The following is a 25,998-nucleotide window of genomic DNA, read 5'->3' on the forward strand; positions in this document are numbered from 1 at the left end:
TTGAGAGCTTCAAGATTTGGGGCATAAATATTTGCAGTAGTTAAATTTCCATTTTGATAAATTGTTCTGTTTATTAACATGTAGTGCCCATATTTATTTTTCTGGTGAATTTTGGTTTGAAATATACTTTATGAGACATGAGTGCTGCTGTGCCATCTTTATACCTCTGTAGGTTTTTTGGAGACAACAGTCAGATCTTATTGTTTGCTTCTTGTTGGTTAGTCCAAGTCTTCTCGATCTTCCTGTATGATTATTGTTAGGGGGGACTTGCTGTTTCCTGTGTTTTTGTATGTTGTACTTCTGACAGAGGAGATTATTGTTAATACTTTACTTCCCCTCTGTCGGTGTTAGGAATTTGAAAGCTTTCTGTGTTGTGCGTGGTTGTTTTCTCCAGGTTCTCTCTTCTGTTCATCTTTTCCTTTCATGAAGTATATACTTTTCTGCATTCTCCTGAATAAAACTGTCTTTCTTTTTTTTCTCTCAAATTAAGAATTTTCTTCAATGCTGACTATGCTTTCTTGAATCGTCTTAACTTGTGATTGTGTTGAAATATTCTTATTTCACTTTCAATTTTGAGATAAAAATTCTGAAGATAGCAATCTTGGTTGACAATTACTTACTTTCAATATTTGAATTATCTCATTCCATGCTCTCCTGACTTTAAGGTTTGATAATAAAAGACCTGAAATCGTTGTGATATTTCTGTCTTTGTATGTGAGTTGGTTTACAGCTCTCATCAATGTTTCTTTCTATTTTCAACATCCTGACTAGGATATGTTATGGAGAAATTTTTCTCTAATAATGTCTATTTGGGGTTCTACATGCTTCTTCCATTTAGATAAACATTTCTTTCTCTAGTTTTGACAAATTTGTGCCTATAATCTCAATGAATAAATTGTCAGAGCCTTGAGACTTCGTCTTAGCTCCTTCTTCTACCCTGTAGATTTTCGTTTGGCCCTTGAAAATATTCCAGAGTTTTTGGAAGTTATTTTCACATCCACTAACTTCTTTGCTTCATATGTATCTACATGCATTATTGTCCTGACCTTATCTTCCATCCCTGAAATTCATTACTCTGCTTGGTCTTGTCTATAGACGATACCTCTCGTGGTTTTTATTTGCTTGATTCTTTATTTCTTTAAAAAAATATTTTTATTTTATAATTAATTTAATTTTACATATCAGCCATGAATTCCCCTGTTTTCCCTCCTCCCACCCCCAGCCTTCCCCCCTCAATCCACCCCTCATTCCTACCTCCTCCAAGGCAAGGTCTCCTCTGGGGAGTCAGCCCAGCCTGGTAGATTCAGTTGAGGCAGGTCCAGTCCCCTCCTCCCTGCACCAAGGCTAAGCAAAGTGTCTCAGCATAGGCCTTAGGTTCCAAAAAGCCAGCTCATGCACCAAGGACAGGTCCAGGTCCCACTGCCAGGGGGCCTCCTAAACACACCACCTCCCGGCGCTTGATTCTTTCATTTCCAAATTTGTTTGGTTGTTTTTAAGCACCTAAGTTTTCTTGCTAAAATTCCTCTCCATGCTTTTAAATGTTTCCTCCACATTATTAGACAAGATTGGGCACGTTCAGGGTGGTATGGCCATAGACTTCCTCCACATTATTATTTTGTTTAGTAATTTTCTGTCTAGGTCCTGAATTATTTTTGTAACTTTATTGTCTAGACTCCAATTTGATTTTCTTACTTACTTCGTTCATCTGCTTATGGAGTTCTTGATATGGACATTGATTTACACTCTGAAGTATTTTCTGGCAGTTCAATTATCTTATTATCTTTGCTTTCCTTAGTTGAGAGACTGTCAGTGTGTTTGTGAGTCACAGTGGAATGCTACTTGGCGATTTTTATGTTCCTTTGTTGATTTTTCACTTGAGACTTCAAAAATCATTGTACATCTGATGGGTACTTTGGATTGTTTTACTTAAGCTAATGAATGACTAGTAGGGCTTGTGCCTGATGTCTCATGATAGGATCTAACTGATAGGAACCACTGATAAGGGCTAACACAAGCACTGATCTGGTTCGGTGGGAATTTTAAGAGTATGTTGTGATGGACAGATTGCATGTTACTTGGAGATAGAGAATAGGCAAGAGCAGCTTGGCTCTTGAAATTGTTCAGATGAAAAGGGTCCTCATCTTGAGCTTAGGGGATATTGATATATACAGGAAGGATTTAACCTGTTATTATTACTCAGAAGAGAAGATTCCTAAAGAGGTGAGTATTTGAGCTGCCTGAGTGGGGCTGTAAAGGCTTCTGAATGCTGTTCAACTGAGATTGAGTTTGAATGTCTGTGGACACTTTAAAGAGGATGTCTCTGGCATACCCTCATGCCTGTAGTAAAAATAGCTTTATGTAACTTGAGACACCCTGCCAATGTGCTATGACTAAATGGCTAAAGGCAAGTAATTGAGTTGTTAGAGGTAGGGAAGGAGAGTTAAAGGCTCCAGGGAGAAGAGTGTCTGGAGTCTTCATGTGAATGTTGGCAGTAAACGGAGGCAGGATACGGCAGGAGGGGAACAGCTCTGGTGCCTTCTGACCAGTCTTTGTCTCTCCTACTTGGCACTTTTCATTCCACACTTAACTGTTAGTTCAGTCCTTACCTGCTTTAATGACCCTGTTGTTTTCTCTTCTAAGACTCATCCAGAGGCTGCCTACTCTCCCTACTTTGTACAATGTTCTGTTGTTCTACTAAAGTCTTCTCAAGGTATGCTACGAAACTCTCAGAAAGCATGAGGACAAGCTTTAGGTGAAAAGCTAGGAAGGAGAGTCTGGTGCTATTTACCAGGATCCAGGTGGAGCCTCCAAACATACTAGGTGTATTTCCAGTTCCTCTCCTCTCATGAGGAGTTAGGCTGTAGTGAGAAGCATAGAGCTGTGCTCTGCGCTGGGCTAAGAGTGGAGGCTGTGTGACTAGTACAAGATGCTATTGAATTAAGATAGATAAACCACCCCCACCATTCAGAATAAAAGTCTCTACTCAGTAATGTGTACTGAGTTTGTTTTTGTGTTTTTTCAGAGGCCTTTGAATGCAATGAGAGACAGAAAAGAAACAGCTAAAGTAAGTACAGGGTCACAGGCTTTTCAGAATTTATTCTATATTATTGTGCATATTCACAGATCCAGCCACAGTACTAGGAGTGAAGTCAAAGTTGCTATACTAATGACAATCCCCCCCTGGGATGGGGAGAGGCTCTGATATCTAAGGGAGGGATTGAGCTCCTTGGGGTGGATGCTGGCCCATAAACGTCCTGTTTCCCAGTTTGTCATAGGCATGAAGAAGGTCAGGGCCAGACAGATTCATGGATGAGTGGGTAAGCCAGGGGCCTGAAAGAAGTGTGGTGGATGGCTCTCTTCCCTTAGGTGGGATGGTTGGAGAGTCTCTGGGGCACTGGGGTGGTTGCTCTGGTTTTGGCATCACTGCACTTCCTGGTTCTGCCTCTGTTTCCCTGTAGCGAGCAAGTTGTCTCCTTTCACTGGTAGGATTGTCCGAGTCTCTTGGATTTGGCCAGTGCTTGCTACGACTTGCTCTGTCTGCTTCTCCTGCTCTGTCAGGTGCTCTGGGAGTTGTTCATTCTTCCGCTCCAGCTGCTCATCTTTCCTTACCAGGTCTTGATCCAGTGTCTGGTCCAAGAGTTCCTTCTCCTTTTCTAGGTGCGGGTCATCCAGCTGCTGCTCCCTTGGGGCTTTCTCTCGCTTGAGTGACTGACCTAGACTTTGTGTTCCTTGATATCCATCATGCTCCGTCTCCTGCTGCTGCTGCTGCTGCTTTCCTAGGTGCAGTTCTGGCTCGTGCTTCTGTTTCTGGTCCTGTCCCAGGTTCAGTTCAGACTCCTGGGACTCCTGATGCTGATGTTTTCCCAGGTGCAGTTCTGGCTCCTGGGACTCCTTGTGCTGCTGTTTTCCCATGTGCATTTCTGGCTCCGGTGGCTCCTGACCCCGCTGCTTTCCCAGGTGAAGTTCTGGTTCACAGAGCTTCTGTTTCTGATGCTGTCTCAGATGCAGCTCCTGTGCCTCCTGTTGCTGCTGGTGCTGCCCCAGCTGCAGCTCCTGCTCTTGTGGCTCCTGTTGCTGCTGCTTCTGTCCCAGGGGCAGCTCCTGCTCCTGTGGCTCCTGGTGCCTCTGTCCCTGGTGCAGTTCCTGCTCCTGCAGTTCCGGCTGCTGCTCTCCTGGAATCAGTTCCTGATCATCAGCAGTTTTCCGCTGCTGACCCAGGTAGAGTTCTGGATCCTGCTGCTTCTCCTTCTGGTGCTGTCGCAGACTTAGTTCCTGCGGTCTCAGTGTGCCTTGCTGCTGCTGCTGCTGCTGCTGCTGCTGTCCCAGGCACAGCCCCTGTCCCTGTGGTCCCACATGCAATTCTTGCTCTTGTGGCTCTTGCTGATGCTGTCCCAGATGCAGCCCCTGTGGCTCCTGTGGTGGCAGCTGCTTCTCCAGATGCAGTTCCTGCTCCTGCAGCTCCTGCTGTGGCTTTTTCACAGATAGCTGCTGCTCTTGTGGTCCCTGCTGCTGCTGCTGCTGCTGCTGCTCACACCCTTGCTCAGGCAGCCCCTTCACAGGGGTTATGCCCTTCTCCTCTTGTTTGGAGGAACGCTTCTCTTCCGTCTCAGAAAATACCTTCTGGCATTGTTCAGGTTGTGAGGTTGGCTGCTTCATTTGTACCTGCTGAGTGTGAGCTGGGAGGCACACAGTCTTGAGAGATTCCTGAACCACAGCTGGGGCAGTCACTGGCAGTGTGTGCTGCTGGGACATCTCGGAAGCTTCTATAGGTCAAGCTGAAAAACAGAAGAGTTGGGGGTTGGGCTGAAGGCAAGGGAAGTAGATGAACCCCTGAATAGACATACAGGATATACATAGTGTCCCTGGTTCTTGGCATCCTTACTCCTGATTAGGGCATTTTCCAACTTCCATAAGCGGTGATTTCCGAAAGCAAGAGAGAGTGAAGGGTGAGAATGGTAAGAGCACAGAAAAGCTCTCCTATGAGCCCAATGGGAGGGTTCTTTCTCCACAGAGGTTCTGCCAGAATGGGCTGGCTGTTAATTAACTTGCTTTTGTCTAGTCTTTCCCTGGGTCCTGGGGAGATGAGTTCTGGGATTATGTCACAATGTGAAGGAAACCTTTGAAAAAGAAAGATCTCACAGAGGACCCCAGTGCTCTAGAAAGCTGAGTGTCTGTGTTGGAGGGCCACTGGGAAGCCATTGCAACAGCCTTGGACTGGAGTCATCCAGCACGTCCGAGGCCCGACTCCCACCAAAACACTGTGGATTTCTGGGCAACTCACTTAGTCTCTCTGGGTTTCAGATTTTTTTTTTCTCTGAAAAATTAGCAAGTTGGACTGTTCAGGCTGAGAGCTCTTTTTTTCCTTGATCTTCTGAAAGCGAGCTGTAGCCCCAGGGCCAGGGGTGAGGATTGAGGGGTATCTGGGGTGTTAGCAAGAACCAGAGCTTATGACAAGTCTTGTACTTCTAATGGAATTTTCAGGCCCCTGTCCTGTCTGGGTTTCTCCACATAGAAAGTAATACAGCATATTTTCCTCTGCATACTACCCCACCCCTTGAAGGATAAGTAGTCTAGCTGAGTCTAGCCTCATAACAATATCTATCCCCAGCTGGAGTAGACACCCCTAGCCATGTTCTGGCCTATTGGAAGTCTGCAGTCATGACTAAGGTCCCAGCAGCTAACACTTACCAGACTCACAGAGGGAAGAAGGCAGAAGCTTCCAGTAGAGTGTCGATCTGAGCAGAGACCAGGGCCCTTTATATTCCTGCCTAGCCTAGTTCCCAGGTTGGAGGTGGTGGACTGGTTTCACCACGCCAGTTGGTTAACTTGCTCCAGCTTCTTTCTGACTCACCTGATATCTCAGGCAGCAAATCCCCCTAGGGCTCCTTTTTTCCAGCTCCTGCCTGATCATGGGAGTATGAAGGCTCAGCCACTTCTGGTTGAGATCATCTGACCTGGGCACAGGAGGGGAGAAGGGGGTGAGAAAGGTATCCTACTTTGTAACCTCAGCCAAACTTACCTTTCCATCTCAATGGGTTTGGCCTGATTTTTAGATTGGAGGATTCATTTCCAAGGGCATGGAATGAGGAACTTTGTGTTTTGGGGATAGCCAGGCCAAGATCTATGGAAGGACAGGGTAAGGAATCACTTCTGATGGGGCATGTGGTGGGCATTCTCCTGGGCTAGGAGCCCATCTGTACTCAGCATCTGTGTCAGCACACATCATATTTCCCTTCTGTTAGGACGTAGGCCATGTCTTGGGGAGGTCAAGTAGATAGAGTAGGTGGCTTCCACTGCCCCTCCCTCTGTGTGCCAGGGGCTTCAGCCCCCACATCATACTCAAAGCTGTATTTATAGAGGTTCCTAAGGATGCCATACTTCTAAAAGCTTCCGGTTCACTCCAGGCAAGGAAACAGGAATTAGTTGAAACCAGATACGGTGTATGCACTGCATCTCATGATGATAATCAATGCTTTCTGTAATTATTTTTGGAAATGCACACCATACAAACTCGCAACCAAATTAAAATTAACCATTGCCATCTCAGAACATAGTCTTTCTTTCTTTTTCTTTTTTGTTTGGGGGGGGCGAATTCTAGACAGGGTTTCTCTGTGTAGCCCTGACTGTCCTAGAATTTACTCTGTAGACCAAGCTAGGCTTGAATTCAGAGATACACCTACCTCTGCCTCCTGAATGCTAGAATTAAAACCATGTGCCATCACATCTGGCTTCAGAACATTTTTCTAAAAATAAATTAGAAAACATTTTATAGTGGGTGTTTAAGCATGCCCCTGCCCCAGTGCTCATGGTGGCCCAACCCACATCTGATAAAATTCAGATTCACTGCTATAATCAAAAGGCCCTGGCTCACTTGACTTCAGTTTTTCTCTGAGACTTTGACACATGCTACCTTCTCTCTGACAGGTATGCTACAGTCTCACTCCAGGTCCTCAGTCCCTAGGGCACATCCAAAGTGCTTTACCTCATGCCTGGGCACCTGCTCTCCCTCTGCCAACAGGCTCCATTCCATGGCTCTGACATGTACTTGAGCTTTGATGAAAATGTTGGCGTCTGACTAAGACTCTCCTCTTTAGTAAGGAGGGTCTTATTTAGTAATACCCTAGCTATTGAATTGTCTTCTGCTTTAATCAACTTAACAAAAATTTAGGTAGTTTATTTGCACTTTTTCAATTTCTATTATTATCTGTCTTTTCCACTGAAAAACAATTATATAAGAACAGAAGCACATCTGGTGTGCTTTCCACTGTTCCAAGAACCTATCAAAGTCTCCTCATACATTAAGACACTATCAATACTAACTGAAGGAATGAATAACAGCAAATATCACACTTAGGTATAAGTAATTTCTAATTTAAATGTTAATCCATCTCCGTGTGTGTATATGTGTGCCAGGAAGATAAAGCTGAATTGTGGCTTATCTTTATCTTCAATACTCAATTAATAGCTCATTTTATGGAGTTCATTCATTAACACTCTCTTATTATGACTTAATAAAATAAGAAATAGTAAAATAATATAAAGATAAAACTGTATTTATGATTAATTTTGAGACGTATCTCAGCTCCCCACAGTTATCCTGATGAACATCATATCTTAGTCGTAAGCATATCTGTTTACAATGCTAAATTCCCTTGTTCCTGGGTCTCAGTCTTTAAACAGATAGACGATTTACAAGATCCTTCTGTCCTCTGTAATATGTTTGTAATATAGGCCTGCTCTATTCCCAGAGCCACACAGGATCTTACACTGCTCCCCTGTAGAGCCTGAACTGTGGTATTTTCTACAGCAAAGGAAGCACTCCACCAGAACTAGCCGAGCATCCTCACATGGCCACTGGTGCGCTTAGGCTCCACGTCTGACCTCACATGGGAGGAATCTGTCTCTCCTTAGCCGGTGACAGTACCAGGGCAGCAGACTGTTCAGGAAGTCACACCGGTCTTATGGGTTTCCAGAGGTTCAGTATCTGCCAGATCTGCCTCCCACCCTCTGATTCAGAGCGTAATGAGAACTCTGAAAAGACAGTACATGTGCATGAGTGTTTGACCACTGGGCAAAGGTAGGGTATGGGAAGAAGGGCAGAGGATGGAGCCTAGAAACATGTGTGTAGTTGTGGGAGGTGCTGAGGACACCCCAGACTTCTAATGCTTAGAGGCCCTGTAGTCTACCCTTGGATTGCTCCATTTAGGGACTGGGAATGCATGTGAGTAAAGAAAGTCCTTTCAGCACATGGTATAACTGACTTTGTAAGTTATACTTTGTAAGTCTCAGATCCTTGTGATAAATCCAAGAAACTGCCTAGCCTTGTCCAGTATAATGAATGTGAGCTTTTCCATGACCCATGGAGAGTGCTTGACCCAGATCTCCCTCAGCCCTTTTAGAGCCTGACCATTTCCCCTCTAGAGGCAGAAAATGCCTGATTTATCTCTCCTTCAGGGAAGCCTGTTTTAATTGTTGGTTATTGGGGGGGGGTGTAGGAGGGGATCCAGAAGGATTATTCATGGAAATCCATTGCACTGGAGGACAGTTGAGAATAGCTCTTCATGAATTGCTAGTCTTGTGAAGATGGTGGCAGATGATCTTGGGGAGATGGTTTGGGCCAAAGGATCTCATGTTCCCATTTTGCATGGCCACACAGCATCTGTCTACTGTTGTCTAGTGTAGAGACTCTCTGAGGGTGCTGACCTCCTTTCCTCTGGTCCTCAGGGTACTGTTTCCTATATCGTCCCTCCTTCTGAAACCTGCCCTGCCTGCCTCCTTATGTATCTGGAATCTTCTTATCTACCTCTACTGCCTGCTGAATCTGACCCTGTTTACATTTGTGCCCTTCTCGTCCTCAGGAGAGGAATCTGAGGGAAAGATGAGACCCTGAATGGACCCAAGGATGAATCTTTCTTTCTGGACTTTTGGGTGCACCTGCATGAACTGACCTGCTTTGTGTTGTATCACTTCATCTAGCTGCCCCAGATTGGCCTGGTGAATTTCTCATCCTCACTTTTGGCCTCTAGTATTGGCCCTTTCTTTTGAATCAGTTTTTAATCCAGTTGCTATGGAGGGACATTCCCAGTTCTGCTCTTGATTGCAGCAAGAAGAACAAAGGCATGGCTGGTGTTTTGGTAGTGGAAGAAAAGAGATTTTGGTGGAGCAAGAGACTGGTGCTTTGAGCGGAAAGGAGATTCGCTGCCGTTTTCCTTCCAGCTGAAAGAAATGGGGGGAAGACTTGGTTAGAGAATGTGGAAGAAGTTAGAAAAGGATAAAAGAAGGTGGAAGGATGAGTATGACCAGAACATATGAGATTGTCAAACAATAAATTAATTTGTAAAAACTTTCCTTTGAATGGTTTTGAGTGTTGCAGCATCTCCTCTGTTGGAGGTCCATCCTCTCCTGGACAGATAGGGAATGAAGTTTGAAAAGAGCTGTCCAAGATCTACAGTGAGTCTGTGATAGGGCTGAAACCCAGACACCCTGGCTGTGGTCTGAGGTATCTTTTCCCCATCAGGCTCCTCGATAGGAGTTGAACAGCATGTCAGGGTTCACTATATACCTCAGAGACATCTTCCAAGCCCCTTAAGTCAAGCATTTATCAATAGCATGATAAATTCTGGGTTTTCTGGAGAAAGTACTAGTTTGTCTGGCTCTCATTCAGCCCAAACACCCTTGGCATGTTGGGTCCTGGAGAGACCCTTGTTGGTCCTGAGGATAGGGAGCTACATTCCTTTATGGCTCTGGTGCTGTATCTTAACCTAGTCCAACCAAGAGAAAACCTGGGCTGGCGCTCCACTCTCTGGAAGCTTTGTGTTTGTGAAAGGAGGGTCCAAGCACCTCTGTAAACTCCTGTGAGATTTGGTGAGACAATGTGTGTTCTTAGCACATGCCTGGTGCACAGGATATTGGCTGCTTTCTTGTCTGGAGTCATTACACATGTGGGTTGATATTCATGTAGTGTGTTACATGCCTAGGAGAGAATTTTAAGGAAACAGGATTTTTAAAGATCATCAGGGTTTATTTTCTCATTTTTTCCCTGGAAAATCATGAAGCTTTGGCCAGTCATAGTGTAGCGTACCTTTTTCATAATCCCAGCAATTTATAGGTAGAGGCAAGAGGACCAGGAGTTCAAGGACAGGCTCAGGCTACATAATAAGCTTCTTGATGGTCTCACAAATAATGAAAAGCCAAACCAAACAAAACAACGCCAAAAAAATTTCATGAGGTTCTAAGGTAGCATACTGTATCAGAGCAACCAAGTCCTTGTCTTTTCATTTTCGGATTTATCTAATATGCCTACTACTGGGTCTCAAGTGGCAATTAGTACATCATAGAATACCACATCATCTTTCTTTCTCTAATGAAGCCTTGTGTGCTCCAATTGAGATAATAAAGAAATTAAAACGGATTTGTATTCCTATGGAACATAGAGGGACCTTGGGACCTGTGTGGGCAGAGGGGAACTAGTGATTTGGGATTCAGATTTGATATAGAAAAAGAATCCAGACAATGGAATGAGGAGTGTATGCATAGTCCTAGTCAGGGAAGAATGGAAAGGGCTGTATCAACTAGAGGCAATGAGGGAATGGGGATGGTAGATCAGATAAGACACACAGTGATTAAGGTTTCAGGGTGTGTGTATACAGACAGGGCATCAGGTGTGGGAGGGATCCAGTGTAGTAGAGAGCAGACCGGGAGTGGCCATGGCCTGAAGTAGAGAGGATGGGTGAGGGGCACAGCAGTGGAATGAAAAAGGCAGTCATAGAAGAGTCCAGTCACACAGCCTCCTTGGCCAGAAGAGTCTTCAAGTGTCAGACAAAAACAGCACTAGGCTGGGGCCTGGTTCTAGATCATCACTTCCTTCTTGCTAATTAGGGTATGTGCAGGGGGCACCTGATCCTGCACCAGCTGCCTCATGACTGGTTAATTGCTCTCAAAATTACTCTTGAGAGTGGCTGTAGAAGCCACTCAGACCCATGTCAGAGGCATGAGTATGCGTGGTAAGGAGGAGGTCTAGAAATCATACTTGTTTCTGGACTAGGAGCTGCATCCTTGCCTCACTTTGGTCCTGGTGAGTCTCTGGTGAATGTGCCGCAGTCTGGCCCTTTCCTGACCCTATCTGTTTTGTTCTCTGTATTTGTAGATGATTTGTCACGAAGCCATCCGAGACTCTTGGTCTCCAGATGAGTCGTTCTGATGCAGAGCACCAAATCAAGCCTGCCTATCAACCTTCCTCTCCCACTCATTTACACATGTCTCAAACCAGGTCACCCGGCCAAGAGGTTGAGCATAGGTCCCTAGGTCCCATGCATGTCAGAGGGCCCTGGCTTATCTTCCCAGGCTGAAGGGGAGATACAACCCTTGCCCTCAAGAAGCCTGGTTCAGGAACTTCCAGCCCGATAAAGAGACAGGCTTAGTAACAGAGAGGGTTGTAACTCAATACCACTCCAAGGGAGTACTCTGGACCCTGCATGGCTCTACATGAAACAGACCCAGGGCTGAGAAAGTGTCCCTAGGGGACATTCATAGGAAATAAATCCTCCAAGACTGTTTATCCCGTCCACTCTCATTTACTATCCCTTTTAATCCATTTCATATTACAGAGGAGGAGCCCAGATTTCACAGCACCTAATCTCACTTGCCAGCAATCTCACCAGGAGCAAGTGGATTGATCAAGTTTGGATCTCTGCTCCCAGGTCTCTGCTTCAGCTCCTGAAGCAGAGATGTCGTTTAACATGATAGATTCCTCCTGGAGAGGCACCCAGGACTGTGATAGAAAAAGACAGAATTACTGGCCTCCTGGCAGGCAGATTGAAAGTGCTGGACCAGCTAAAAGGTTGTTTTCCTATCATTCAGGTTTTACTAGAAAGCTTGTGTAGAGGGAAGCAGTCAGGAGGAGAGAGGTCGGGGTTACATGGGGTGTGGTGAATCAAGCTTCCTCTCTCAGACAAGTATTTGCTTGCTTTGCTCCAAACTCTCTCTTCTCCCACCCCACCCTAGCACTTCAACCAGGAACCTCAGGCCAAGTTACCTCTGAACCAACTCCTACTATACCGAGAATGCTAAGGGGATAACCCCTTGGCTCACAAAGGGTGACACAGAGATTCAAGAGGGGCACTGGGAGTCAGGGAAAGCCTGGGCTAAGCTCTAGGTCTCTGTTTTGCCTTTCTTTACTTCTGCATATTTATAATCCTGTTCTCTCTCCTGGAAATACCTTTTCCAACTTCTGCCTAGTGACTGAATTTTATTAACTGCTGTTGATTGATAACATTCTTGTACCTGTGTTCTAGGCCCTCATAGTCTAGCATTAAACTAAACAGGGAAATATCTTTAGTGAATGAAAATTTTCATTCCTGTATGGCAGGTCAGCAATAAGTAAAATGAATATAGACCAAGCACTTACAGCATTTTACATGTTGTTAACATCCTATGTGGGAAAATGTGGCAAGTAAAGCTTATAAAGTCTAGGGGATGGGGAGAGACTTTAGATGGAATAGTCACAGCAAGAACTTGAAGATAAGAAAGTCAGCACCAGGTTAAATGGAGGAGGAGGAGGAGGAGGAGGAGGAGGAGGAGGAGGAGGAGGAGGAGGAGGAGGAGGAGACAGCGAAGCAAACAATGTTAGACAAGATCTTCTGGAACCAGCAAGAAGGCTGATGTGACTGGGCATGTGTGAGTAAGACAAGGCTGAGGGAGTGAGTGGAGGTGGATAGCGAGTGGAAATAGTGAAACAACTTTGGCTTTCCAGTGGCTAAAATGAGAAAAAATGGAACTGTGACACTGTCTGACTTAATTTTGAAAGTATCTTCATACTAAGAATAGAAGCAGCTAGAGCTGTAAGAGGCAACAGTATGAATTCATCAATATCTCAGAAACAGGGTGGTATCAATAGAAACAAAATTTAGTTAAATTATAGATGATGTCTGATAACAGAAGGAATTGATGAGCTGTAAGTGAGAAGCCGACAATGATCCAAACATTTTAGCCTTGCATGGCCATAGGATGGAACCATCATTAATGAAGTGAAGGGACTCTCAGTTGTGAGTTCTGGAGCAGTCCAAGTTTGAGGTGCCCATTAGACACTCAGGCAGTCATCACATGACACTTAGAGGTATAAACCTTGAGTTCAGAAAGAGGTTTCTGATATAGACCTACATTATGAAGCATCTGAATGTGCATGATATTTTAAGTCATTATCTAAAGCAAAATCACCAACAGAAGACTAGTAACAGAAGAAGGAAGAGGCTGGAAGAATATTCCCACTGGTAAATGGTCAAGGAGATGTGAAGGCAGTCACGGAAATGGACAGAAACTAAAATAACAGGCACTGAGTTAAGGAACACTGCAGGAGGATGGATAGATGGAATGTCCTAAAAGAAGTTGTACCGTTGCTTGAAAGAGATGGGGCAGATTGTGAAAAAAATAGATACATATGGAGCTTAAGAAAGTCAAATTTATGGAAGCAGTGGCCAAGCAGTGATTTCTATGGCTAGTGGGTAGGAGAAACAAGGTGTTGATCAAGTAGCACAAAGCCCAGTTGTGAGTAAGTGCTGAATATCTTAGGTACAGCAAGGGTGGTGATGCAGATGTTAATTTGAATGTTGCAATCATTTCACAATGTACACATAAGATTAAATGATCACATTGTGTACCATCGAATATACATACTCTTACTAAATCTTTTAAAAGATAAGACTATGAATGTCTATTGTGTTAGGGAACATGGAACTTGTTGGCAATCTTATAAAGGCAACCTGTGATGGGTTATCTTGACTGTCAACTTGACAGACTCTAGAATAACCTAGGATAAAAACTGCTGTACATATCTAGATTGAGTTAATTGAGGGAGGAAGACCCACCTTAAATGCTGGTGGTACCATTCCATGGGCTTATTGAAAAGGAGAAAAGGGAGCTGTGTAGCTAGAGTTTTCCTGGATGGCCCATGGTCAGGACAAATCTCTCTCACACGCCAGTCCCGCAGCCGCTCAGACCCAACCAAGTAAACACACAGAGACTTATACTGCTTACAAACTGTATGGCCGTGGCAGGCTTCTAGCTAGCTGTTCTTATATCTTAAATTAACCCATTTCTATTAATCTATAAGTTGCCACATGGCTTACCAGTATCCTAACATGTTGCTTCTCATCATAGCATGGCTGGCAGCATCTCTCTCCTCAGCTTTCCACTTCCCTGAATTCTCTTCTCTCCTTGTCCTGCCTATACTTCCTGCCTGGCTACTGGCCAATCAGGCACCAAATATTGGTGAAATTATTAAAGCAACTCCACGTAGTTAAAAGGGAGGTTTATTTTGTGGGGTAACTCACAAGTGAAGGGATAGGTAACAGGGTCTGGGAAAGGTGTAGTGCAGTTCGGCAGTGTTCTCTGGAGAACTCTGCTCGGTCTACCTCCAGCATCCAGGGTCCAGGAACCAAGAGAGCCATCCCATCCGGATCCTAGGTCTTCAAGGGTCCTCTCTTGGCTCTGCCTTATAGGCGTGACAGTTACCGAAGCCTCAATGGAGGTGGTCGTTCCAGATCAAAGCTGGAATGGCTACCCACTACAGAGCTGAGCCTTAGCATTCAGTCTTTCACTGCTTCCTGTCTATAGAGACAGTATAACCAGATGTTGCATGTTCCTGTAGCTGTGACTTCTTCATCATGATGGACTGCAACCTGTAACTGTAAGCAAAAATAAAATCTTCCTTCCTTCCTTAATTTTTTCAGATATTTTTTCACAGCAATGAGAAAAGTAGCTCACTCATACACAGCCTAAGGTAGACGGGAGGGAAAAGCTGAGCTGCAGTGGAATCAAGAGACAGTACAGCCAAAAAGTCTGGGCACATTAAGATAGGCCACAATTCAAAAATGTTGTAAAGAGAAACAGTTAAATGACTAACTGGCCCTTACTGATTTCTTCTAGTTTTTCTGAACTCTGTTCATACTTAACCAGGAAGCCATAACTGACAGACCAGAATGTGCTATAGCAGTCGGTCTAAAGCCAACAGTACTTTTTTTTTTATAACAACTGGTAGGTTTAGTCTAATATTTATATAGAAATTCAAAGAATCTAGGATAGTCATAACAAGTCTGAAAAATGACACATTTGTTTACCTCCCATGACTTTAAAAACTGTAACATTACAGTAAGTAAAACAGTATTACTATAGAGAAATCATACAACCGAGAAACTCTAATAAGCATGACTAGCTGTTTTGGGTAAAGACGTCAAAGCAATTTGGGATGACTGGATATCAATGTTAGCCTACTTACCAACACTCTCCATACTTTTTACCATGTACAAAAATTAACTTTCAGAAGAAAGCAAGGGAGACAATCCTTGTGTTCTGAAATTAGACAAAAATTCCTTATATATATATCACAGGAGTCATAAAAGAAAACAATTAATTGGACTTTACCAACACTAAGAACTCTGTTTTAATTACATTTTTCTTTATTCTTCAGAACTTTATGTATATAATGGTATATAATCATAATCATCCCCCATTTTCCTCTTTCCATTCTGCTCAATGTATCTCCCTCCCAACTTCATGTCCTCCTCCTCCCCCTCTCCCTCTCCCTCATCTTCTTCTTCCTCCTTCTTCTAAGTTCAATTGGTATCACCATTATATGCATGGGTACAGGGCCATTCTCTGGAGTAAAGGAAACCTGCAAGTGGGAACTCTCTCAGATTGATTCTTTCTCCCTCAGCAGCTATCAACTGCACCACATTATCAATAGCTACCAATAGCACCTCATTAAGGGGTAGGGCCTAAAGAACATCTCCCTTCCCTATGCCAGAATTTTAGTTGACTTGATCTTGTTAAGTAGCTGAACAGGTAATCATAGTTACTGAGTTGATGAGATGATAGTCATGTCATGCCATGTCCAAAAGACAGCATTTCATTGCACTCCTCCACTTGCTACAACTCTTACATTCTTTCTGCCTCCTCTTTGGAGATGAGCCTTGGCTGGGAGGGGAAGGTAGTTAAAAAAATTATCCATTCAGGGGTGATCAGTCTCATGTTTTCAGTATGTTCATCAATTATGTGCCTTTGCATTGTTACCTAGTGAAAAAAGGAAAAAAGAAGCTTCTCTGACCAAGGTTGAGAGCAGCCCAGACCTATGAGTGTAAAGATAATATTTAGAAAGCAATTTGACAGCATGATCACTTATCAAAATAACAATAGGAGGTTCTGCCCCCAGGCTTATGACCTTCTTAGCCATGGACTTTTGACTAGGATTATAGTAGCAGGCATGAAATTTCCTCCGATGGAGCAGACTTCAAATCCGATCAGTCAGTTATCTTATAACAGATGCGACATTACTGTACATCTTGCCAGGCAGAGTGGTATTGTCATGTGCAGTGTTGAATTCTGGGTAAGATTATTGATATCCTTCCTCCCTCAGCAGCCTTCATAGCATCTTCTGGTCCTATGAAAGCTATGTAGAAGGTAGCATTTCCTCATCTGTTTGAGACTGATTCTTTATACTTGTACCTTCAGCAATAGTGCCTTACCGAGTAGTAACGGTGGGGAAGCAAGGCCAATAACAATAACCTGTACTGTTCTGAAGACCTCTGGAGGTGTTCTGTGCCTTTTGCTGAAGTTTTCATTAAACAACTCATGTATTCTGTGACTGATATTGTCTATCCATGTTTGGTAATTATTTTCAAACTCTTTTCAAAATAAAGAATTCTTGATTTGGGGGAAAAGTTGTTAAGGTGAAGAGGTAAGTTGCAGCCTGGGAAAACATATCCAAGTTATTTACTGATAAAGGACATTCAAATTCATTGATAAGCCATAAAATGGGTAAAACATTTGTGTATAATTCACCAAAGATGGAGACAAATGAAAAAAAGGAAAGATTTTCTGTGTCATCTATCATGAAGAGAATGAAAATTAAAGTCAACATCCATGCCAGATCATGTAAAAAACTTGAAAATCTGAGTGTATGAAATATTATCAAGATGTGTAATAATCAGAATAATGCTAATAAGGTATAAAGTACCCAACCACATTGGAAACCGTTGGGCAGTTTCCCCCAAAGTACAACACAATATGAATTTTGGCTTCAGCCTCCACTACAGAGATGAGCCCTGTGTCCACACAGATTGCACAGGTCCATAAGAGCTTTGTAACAGCCAAACATTGGAAAGGAGCCAAATGTCCATCAACCAGGGTATATATATGTGCTGATGAATTTTCTAATCAGGAATAACTATTTGGAAATGAACATGTGATACATGCAATAGCATGCTTGAATATTAGAACACTTGTGGGAAGTGGCAGAAGCTGGGTATGGAGGAATGCACATCACTTCGGCCTGGAGGGGAGGCTGTGTTGGGTGTGAGCTGGGGTGTTCTGTGTGTCAGGGAGTGGCACTTGAGATCTGGAGTGAGAATGGAGTTTTCCCAGCTGTGGCCAGCCTCTTCATCCTCATTTCCCGGCAGCCTGATCTCCCAGGATAGGCAGTCAAGGGCTTTCCTCTGTTGTTCCTCCACAGCACCAGATCCCGTGGCTAGCTCTACCAAGGTCTTCTCCCATCCTTATCATCCTGGGCATGGTGGCAAGTCCTGGAACCTGCTGTCTCCTGTCCTGCAAGAGGCTACCCTGCATCCTAAACTGTGAATGGGAGAAGTGCTCCCACTAGAATGGTAAACAAACTGGACTCCATGTTTTTGTTGAACCCTGAAATAGGGGGACCTTGGAGCACTGAAAATACTTTTAGTTAGTATAGAAAATAATATTCTTAAATGTATAGAATTTTACTCATATTCACCCCATCAATTTTTTTCCCTTCTATCCCCTCCTGCTGGTCTCCTTTAATTCAAATAGTCACCTACAGCTTTCATGCTGTGTGTGTATAAGGACTTGTGTTCACCTGAGTCTGGCTTATTTCACATAGCATGATAACCTCCATCTATCCATTTTCATTTGTATGTCATTCTTTGCTTGTTTTTTTTTAACACAATGAAGCTACTTGTGTGTACTTACATTTTCTTTATAGACTGTCCTTAAGATTTCACCCATCCAGATCATATTATCAGAACCACCTGACCCAAACACTGTCAACCACTTGGAAATTACTGAAATGTACTGTCCTACTTTGTGTTTTGAAGGTTTACACAGTTTACACAAACTAAATGGGGGGACATTTTGTCCCTTGTGGGTGCACTGTTACCAATAAATGTGCTTAATTTTTGAAGGCCCAAGGAATTTCACTTGTGTACATCTTATGTACAAAAGTATATATTGTGTTTTGTGCTTCTTCACATAAGATGCTTATGGGGGTCAAGGAAACATAGTTTGAAGGAATAATTTTCTCAACATTAATTTTATGAAAAACTTTTGAAAAATTAAAACATAAAGGGACAAAAACAACCTGCTGGGAAAGGAGGGGCATGAGGAAGCAAACGCAGAGGGAAGGATTTAGGGAAGTTCTATGTACCCCAAAGGCATTGAAGATGGACATTGACGAATATGTTATAGATGATTTTGTGTCTTACTTGCTCTCCTAGATGAATGGAAATGTGTTTGAGAGCAAATTGCTTTAACACAGTGGCTTTTGGAGTGAAGTAAGGACCTGGCCTCAGAAGTGTGAGAAGAAACAGGTCTGTGTCAGACTCTGTTTCATACTTTAAATGAATTGTCCCTTTTATGCCTTAAACCCTTTTGAAGTATGAGGACAGCCTGGAGATGTACAGCAGCTTGTTCTGGAGCGACTGCTGTGCCCCAGAGCCAGCGTGACACCAGAGGCCTCACCTGCTGCCGCCAGCACTTTGCTGAGTCCTCTACCTTTGATGTGGCCAAAGTGTGATAGGGCACTGCAGTCATCTCAAGGTCATGGTGGGGGTTTGTGTGGTCTAGAACCAAATGTTCTACGTAAGCATTCCAGAGAACTGGGGTTTGGAAGTGAGCCAACATCCCTTTACCTAGGACTGGAGGGGTCTCCAGGATACAGCACTTTCACTTTAGAAGCAAGACAAGCCAGAACTACAGTTCGGTGGTAGAATTTGCTTAGCTTGCATAAGGCCCTGGGTTCAAAGCCAAGGTAGCAAAAACTAACCTACCAACCGAAATCCAGAAAGAGTTGGTCTTACCCTGTTTCCAGCAGAGGCCTTGTACCTTGTGATAAGCGTGTTCTGTCTCTACGGCCCTTAGAATGTGCCCTGTTTACTGTTAGGCTGTGGTGGTGAGATGACTTCAGAGGTAAATGAAAGAAGGAGACAATGTTCTTTTTTATTGCTCTTTTATTGCTATGCTATCTAAGTGTCAGGATCACTAGGCAAAATGTTTCCAGCCTTTTCTACCTTCCATTTCCAGTTGCAAATAGTAGCCTATGGTTGGATGGAAATGGTACGTTTATGATTGGGTGGACTTGTTGGTTAGTGTGAAAACAGCGTCTTTAAAAACAGTCTTAGCCTAACTTGTAGTAAATCCCATACCCTTTGAAGAAGGGCATGGTGTCAGAGACAGTCTACTTGTTGGGCTTCTTCTGGTTCCAGGATGCACTTTGAGCACCTTGAGGCTGTTGCCCTGAAGTGCCTTTATCTTGGTTTTGGCCAGCTGCGGCATCAGAATCTGACTCAGCTTTACTGTCTGCAGAGCAGCAGTTGGGTTGAGTGCAGCAAGGTGGAGGTTGCGGGCAGCATGTGCACTTTTTCGGGCAGCACGAGCATTTCTGCGGGCAGCATGGGGGTTTCAGCGGACACGGGCAGGGCGGTTTCGGTGGACAGCATGGGGATTTGGGTGGGCAGCACGGAGACTTGGGGCAGCAAGGTTTCTGCGGACAGCATGGTTTGGGTGGGCAGCATGGCTTGGGTGGGCAGCATGGAGGGCTTGGCGGGCAGCACTGGTTGTTTTTTGATGGGTCACTCATCTTCTTTGTAGTTGAAGTTCCTAGGGGGGGAAAAAGAATATTTGAATGACAAGACTGTCTGGAGGCCTGCTTTCATCATCACCTTCCTTGATCTTCCTTGGTCTGAGTCCTCAGGGTGAAAACTAAGACCTTGGTAAGTAGTGCTGGACCACTCAGAAGCCACAGCTAGTCCCCAGCCATGCCTTTGCAGGTATCCATGTGTCTGTTCCTTACTAGGCAGCCATTTTCCAGGTAAAGAATGTAAAGTTACAGATATGTAATAAATTTTCTCTAAGTCTCTTAGTGAAGAGCAGAGAGACTCTTAGGCTGACCGAGTCATGTCATAAGCTTTATCTCATTTAATAAGTACCAGTGTAAAAGTTGAGCATTTTTATATACCACTTTAAATATGAAGACAACTGAAATTCAGACATCTATCTTAGTAGTTTGTAAATGGATTCAAAATGGATTCCATCTTCCCCCAGATCATGTGTATGTTCAGATCTAAATGTGGTACATTAGGATTTTCAGAGCCACCAGCCATCACTCCCTTTCTGAATGTCCTGGATCACTCCATGCTCCTTGAAACACAGGCCGTCTCCTGCCAGTGGCTAGTGGCAACAAGAAAACACACATAAGGCACTGCCCCAGGTATTGCAGGCAGCAGTGTAAAGCCTAGCTCTGTGAGCCACAGGCTGAGGTGGCACCATTCACATCTCCAGGCTATTATTTCTTCTCTAAGGCAGCAGCATGGGGGTGGTGAGGAGGAGGGAACTAGACCTTGGAGGGGCCCTCAAACTCAGTCATTCAAAATTTTTGCAGTGTTCTTATTCTTTGGTGAACAGTGAAATCCCAAACAACTCTTTGTTTCAGTGAACTGACCCACCTCCTGCCAACCAAGTTTCTCAGGAGGATCCTTAAGTCTACTTCCTGTATGTGAGCCCTGTACATTTCCTGTGCCTCCCAGGGAATACTGATCAGAACCACTGTCATGTATCTAGTACAGGACAGGTTAGAAAGTGACCAAGAATCGCAAGCAGACACACCAGGGCTATCATATAACTGTGGAGCAGATGTCTAAGGAAGCAGGATGATCTTGTACACCCTTGATATATATACTCAGTTCACAAGACCACACATCCATGATGGGTGGTAGGCAGGTGCCAGGCCTCTCAGAGGTGTGTCATCCAGGCGGAGGAAGATGGGTGTGGGAGTTGGAGCAGTGATTGCTTAGATGAAGTTTCAGCCACCCTCCCAACCTGTGGCACCCACAGGTATGTTTAAGAACACCTCTGGCACAAACTAGCTTTTAAAATGCAGCCAGCTATTGATACGTGCTTGAATACATGCATATTCATGTGTGTGTGTGTCTGTGTGTGTGTCTCTGTGTGTCTGTAGGCACGTGTGTGTGTGTGTGTGTGTGTGTGTGTGTGTGTGTGTGTGTATGTGTGCTTGCTCTTTCATCATGGTGATACAAGGAAGGAAGTTATTTGAGGCTAGTGACAGTGCCTGCCAGTTGGATCAAGTAGAGATTAATTACAATTTTTCATTAGGATTTGCAGCTGGGTGAGGCCTTCTCTAATGGTGCCTGCTCCGCTGAGGCTTTGGTCTCCTGCAGTGGACCCTTCCATCTGTGTTCCAATCCTTGTCTGTCCCCAATACTTGGACTGTCTTCTTGTTCTGTTGTACTGAACATGTAGAGGCTCAGGGACAGAAGCTTCAAGTTCACACCAGAGATTATCTTTACCTTAGTTGGAAAGCCCTGGAAGTGGACAGAGTTCTTGAATTAGGTGGTTACTAAAGCCACCCGTGAGATGGCCTACATTGCCATGAGAACCACTCTTTATGACTTCATAGTAGACACAGGGCCTTGACTGTCCTGGGGGATGGGTGTCAGGTTCTTAGACTCATCCTTTTCCATCTGGGGATTGGACCTAATTCCAGTTTACACTTGACAAACTGGGTCCCAATGAGTCTGGGTGTGGCTGCTGCCTCCACCCTGTGGAGACGGTGACTTTCTGACAAGCTGTTGCCTAGCCCTGCCTGGTCTTTCTCAACTTTCTGATCCTCACTTTGCAGCTTTCACTATGGGAAGAAGGCCCCTGGCATGTGCCTAGGAGGATCTACTATATTGTTGGATGTAGACAATGGAAATCGTAGGGATACTCTGAATCTCCTGGAGCACAGTAGCAGCAGGGAGGAAAACTGGGAGTATTAACTCTCTGGATTTCAACCCTCCACATCCTGAAGCTGAACTGTCAGGGGCTGTTTCCGTTTGGAAGGGGGTGTGGCCTTTGGAGCTAAGTCTTTAATTCTGTGACTCTGCCTGCCAGTTATCTTAGGTTTTCTGTCCTTTGGTAAGAAACTTCTATTTCTGTGGCAAGAGGAAGATCCTAGTGCAGCATTCCTTAGGGGTAAGGGTGGGATAAGTTATTCAGTTCCTCCCTCCTAGACAAGAGATGTCACAAAGGGGCTGAGGTGGCAGATCTGCCTAGTAATGCCTAGACTTGCCAGAGGATTGAGGTCATCAGTGAGCAAACAAACAGAAAATGACAGACACACAGCAAAGCAATAGACACTAGGTCAGCCAGGAAGGGGTGAGGAGTGCCTGGGTCTCTATCACCTTGGCTTAAAGCTATTTTACAGGAAGTGTGTGGTGTGGTGTGGTGTGGTGTGTGTGTGTGTGTGTGTGTGTGTGTGTGTGTGTGTGTGTGTGTGGTGTGGCGTTTTGTGTGTATGTGTGTGTGTGTGGTGTGGCGTGTTGTGTGTGTGTGTGTGTGTGTGTGTGTGTGTGTGTGTGTGTGTGGTGTGTGTGTGTGTGTGTGTAATCCTGTACAAAGTACATGCTCTTGAGCCATGGAGCCTTAGGCAGTGAGTTTTGAGGTGAGCATCTGTGGGAAGTTCTGGACCCGTTTCTTCACCTTTTTGTCTGCATCTAGTCCTTTAAGGTCCCCAGCCTGAGACAAGACTCAGAGGAGGATTCAGCACCATGTTGCTTTCTCTTGCTTTTCTTTCTGACGGTAAAGCCCTCCACTGTTTATTTTCTCTGCCTTCTTGTCTCTACTTGCCTCCTTGTTTTTCACTCGATTTCTCTCTTTTCTCTAACTTGAAACAATGTACTTAAAGGAGTATTCAGAGCCTCCATGTAACTTGTTCAGCTTCTTAGGATCCATCATTGATTCGGGTCTAGACAGGCTGTTTCCACAGCAGCAACTCTCATCCCCATACAGGGCCCCTGAGCTCTAATCTTCATATATACCCCACCCCTACCATTTTCCCTGTGTTGGGTATGGAGAGCAAGTCCCCAGTGTTAGAGCTGGCAAATGGGTTAGGGGTCAGTCTAGCCCACTATGACATAGGGAGTCATAGCAGTCTTGTTACCCTAGATACAAGATTCTATGCCAAGCCAGCTCTGTTGCCAATGTCTTCTTGCCAACCGGTACAAGTAGTGTGTTATCCTCTAACTGGGTCTCCAGCTGCCCTTATCCCATCCTGAGGGGTGATCCTCCTTTTATCCAGGAGTAGTTAACATTTTTGAAGCCTCCTGTCTCTAAAACCTTGGCTACCACACACTGCCTTCCCCTCAGAGTAAGCTTCTCCCCTACTCCATACCTCTTCTTCGTAAGCCAGCTGCTCACAGGCTCCCCGGAGTCCGCCCAGTGTCTTAAACCCAAGGCACTGGCCCAGAGCTGCTTTCTCAGGTCTTTCTGCTATTCTGTTTCAGTGAGGATTGAACTGAACCCAAGTTTGTGAAGACCCTGGTAGGGCTGCCCTCTCTGGCCTCTGCTCACCAGCCTGTCTCACTTCCAGCCACTGTTCTGTCAAGCTTCACAGGCTGGCTCAGAGCAGATGGCTGCTAGATTTCACTCACCTCTTTTTAGGATCTTTGTATGACTTCCCAGTCTTAAGAATCTTTCTCTAGTCTCTATCCTTGTGTTCAAACTTGAGGTTCTTTAAAGTACCACTCACTTAAATGAACTTCCTTGGTTCATTGGTTCAGTCCCCATGTTTTCTTACAGCTTCCTGCACCAAATGCTAATGTTGGCATTTAGTAACTCATTGACTTTTCTGCTTGTCTGTTTCATTAGTACAGATAGCCTCATCTTGCTCACTACTATCCTAACAACTGAAATTCTGCATGACATTGTGTGTAACTCGTTAGTTAAGTGATGAGTGAAGACACAAGCCAGAAAGAGAGAAGACCCACAAGATAAGGCTTGTGTATACTACCTGATCTGGTTACACACTTCTTCCTCAGGCTCCTCTTAGTTCACCATTTCCATTCTTGACTTCTGCTGGTAACTGTTGTTTTCTGGATGGGTTCAGCAGATGGACAAATGCTGGATCTTCCTCAGCAGCCTAGTGAGTCCATGACTATCAGAAGCCAAAGTCTTCTGAGCCAAGTGGTCCCCTTGCCTCTCCTCAAATCTCTGAGCTCCTCTATGACATCATAATTCTCTCCCCAAGACTCTATGACTAGTGGGCTGACTCACCTTTGCCCACTGCTGGTCAAAGTATCTGCCTCTTCTTGGCTGATTTTGCCAAAGGACAGTTCTTTAGCTGATTCACAGCATCCAATCACCCAAAACAAAAGTTTAAAGCACAAATTTTGTTGTCTAGTCAGACACACTGTATCTTAAAAAGCCAAATAGAATACAGCATACCAGGCTGGAGGTCAGAAGCACTTCTTGGAAAAGGCAATGTTTACTGGGACTTGGTCATAGGAAATGGGACATGGGAGTGTGTGAGAAGAGACATTTCAGATCTGGAAAATGTGAAAGCGTTTGGAATAGGAAATGGAAGAGGAGCATTTGGCAACAAAGCTCAGTGGGACAGGGTCAGAGTCAGGAGGAAGGAGGAAAGGTAGACGGAAGTAGAGAAGAAGACAAGTTGTGCTGAGGATTTGGATGAGTAAGGAAGGACTCAGATTGTATCCTGGGGACAATGGGAACCACCAGAGGAATTTACACTGGGGACATGGGCCTCTTCTCACTCTCTTTGATATTCCTAGAGTTCAGCTCAATCCTTTGTGTAGCAGATTTTGAAGCTAAGTCCTGTTTCATTACCTAATGTAGGAGACAATTGGGTTACATTCACTCTGTCCCTTCTGTTACCCCAGTCTCTTAAGTAGTTTAATTGAGTTCCCATTAGTAAATTCTGTTTTTATTTTTATTTTGGTTTTTAATTTTTAAAGATTTATTAATTGAAAATAGAGTTTTTCATACACTATGTTCTGATCACAGTATCTCCTCTCCCAGTTCCTCCTTACCTCCCCACCCAACCAAATCCACACCCTTTCTTTTTCTCTCTTATTAGAAAAAAACAGGCATTTAAAAGTAAAAAAAAAAAAATAAACAAGAATAGGTCAAAACAAACAAACAGAAGAAAAAGAGCCAAAGAAAAGGCACAAGAAACATACAGATTCAGACACACACACACACACACACACACACACTCACACATCCCATAATAATACAAAATTGGAAATCATAATCTATAAGCAAAGGACTTATAATTAAAAAAGCTCAGACAAAACACTATGAAACACAAAAACCTCCAAAAATAACACTGAGTTCCTTTTCTGGTGACTGTTTACTGCTGGGTATGGGGCCTATCCTTAAGTGTGGTTTGTATACTTAGTGAGACTCTATTGGAGAAAACTAGCTTTTCATTTGTGACCAGTTATCAATTTAGAGAGCTTCTGGGTTAGGGATGGGAGCTTGTGTCCACTTCCCTTATCGGTGCTAGGACCCCTTCTGGCTTAGATCCAAGCATGCTGCCTGTACTGGCTGGTTTTGTGTGTCAACTTGACACAAGCTAGAGTCATCAGAGAGGTAGGAGCCTCAGTTGAGGAAATGCCTCCATGAAATCCAGCTGTAGGGCGTTTTCTCTATTATTGATAAATGAGGGAGGGCCCAGCCCGTGGTGGGTGGTGCCATCCTTGGACTAGTGGTCCTAGGTTCTATAAGAAAGCAGCCTGAGCAAGCCATGAGAAGAATACCATGAGAAGCAAGCCAATAAACAGCACCTCCCCAACCTGGCCCTGCCCATGGCCTCTGCATAAGCTCCCGCCTCCAGGGTCCTACCCTGTTTGAGTTCCTGTCCTTACTTCCTTCAGTAATGAACAGCAATGCTGAAGT

The 25,998-nt window shown here is 44.3% G+C and overlaps 2 protein-coding genes and 1 long non-coding RNA gene across 5 annotated transcripts in view; 1 reads left to right on the top strand and 2 right to left on the bottom strand.

Moving 5' to 3' along the window:
* The window catches only part of LOC131913245 (uncharacterized), a 139,202-nt gene that overhangs the window by 93,801 nt on the left and 19,403 nt on the right, over positions 1-25,998 (top strand). Inside the window, exons 3-4 of one of the 2 annotated variants that reach the window (XR_009379843.1) lie at positions 3,023-3,064; positions 11,147-11,489. This is a non-coding gene — a long non-coding RNA (uncharacterized LOC131913245). Of the gene's footprint in view, positions 1-3,022; positions 3,065-11,146; positions 11,490-25,998 lie in introns of those variants that run through there. The other variant, XR_009379842.1, reaches the window with a different exon arrangement.
* Ivl (involucrin) lies at positions 3,196-4,868 on the bottom strand. Its single transcript, XM_059265777.1, has one exon. It carries the CDS (start codon positions 4,750-4,752, stop codon positions 3,421-3,423), a length of 1,332 nt encoding a protein of 443 aa, XP_059121760.1. The 5' UTR covers positions 4,753-4,868; the 3' UTR covers positions 3,196-3,420.
* Smcp (sperm mitochondria associated cysteine rich protein) lies at positions 19,233-24,264 on the bottom strand. Of its 2 annotated transcripts, none has more exons than XM_059265781.1 (2): positions 24,089-24,264; positions 19,233-19,899 (listed from the first exon to the last, which is right to left on the bottom strand). In XM_059265781.1, the coding sequence occupies exon 2, from the start codon at positions 19,877-19,879 to the stop codon at positions 19,478-19,480; it is 402 nt and encodes a 133-aa protein (XP_059121764.1). In that variant the 5' UTR covers positions 19,880-19,899; positions 24,089-24,264; the 3' UTR covers positions 19,233-19,477. The 2 variants fall into 2 exon arrangements, with proteins under 2 accessions (XP_059121764.1, XP_059121765.1); XM_059265782.1 differs by lacking the exon at positions 24,089-24,264 and adding an exon at positions 21,606-21,702.

The sequence above is a fragment of the Peromyscus eremicus genome, chromosome 6 (assembly GCF_949786415.1).
Source record: "Peromyscus eremicus chromosome 6, PerEre_H2_v1, whole genome shotgun sequence".
Taxonomy (NCBI): domain Eukaryota; kingdom Metazoa; phylum Chordata; class Mammalia; order Rodentia; family Cricetidae; genus Peromyscus; species Peromyscus eremicus.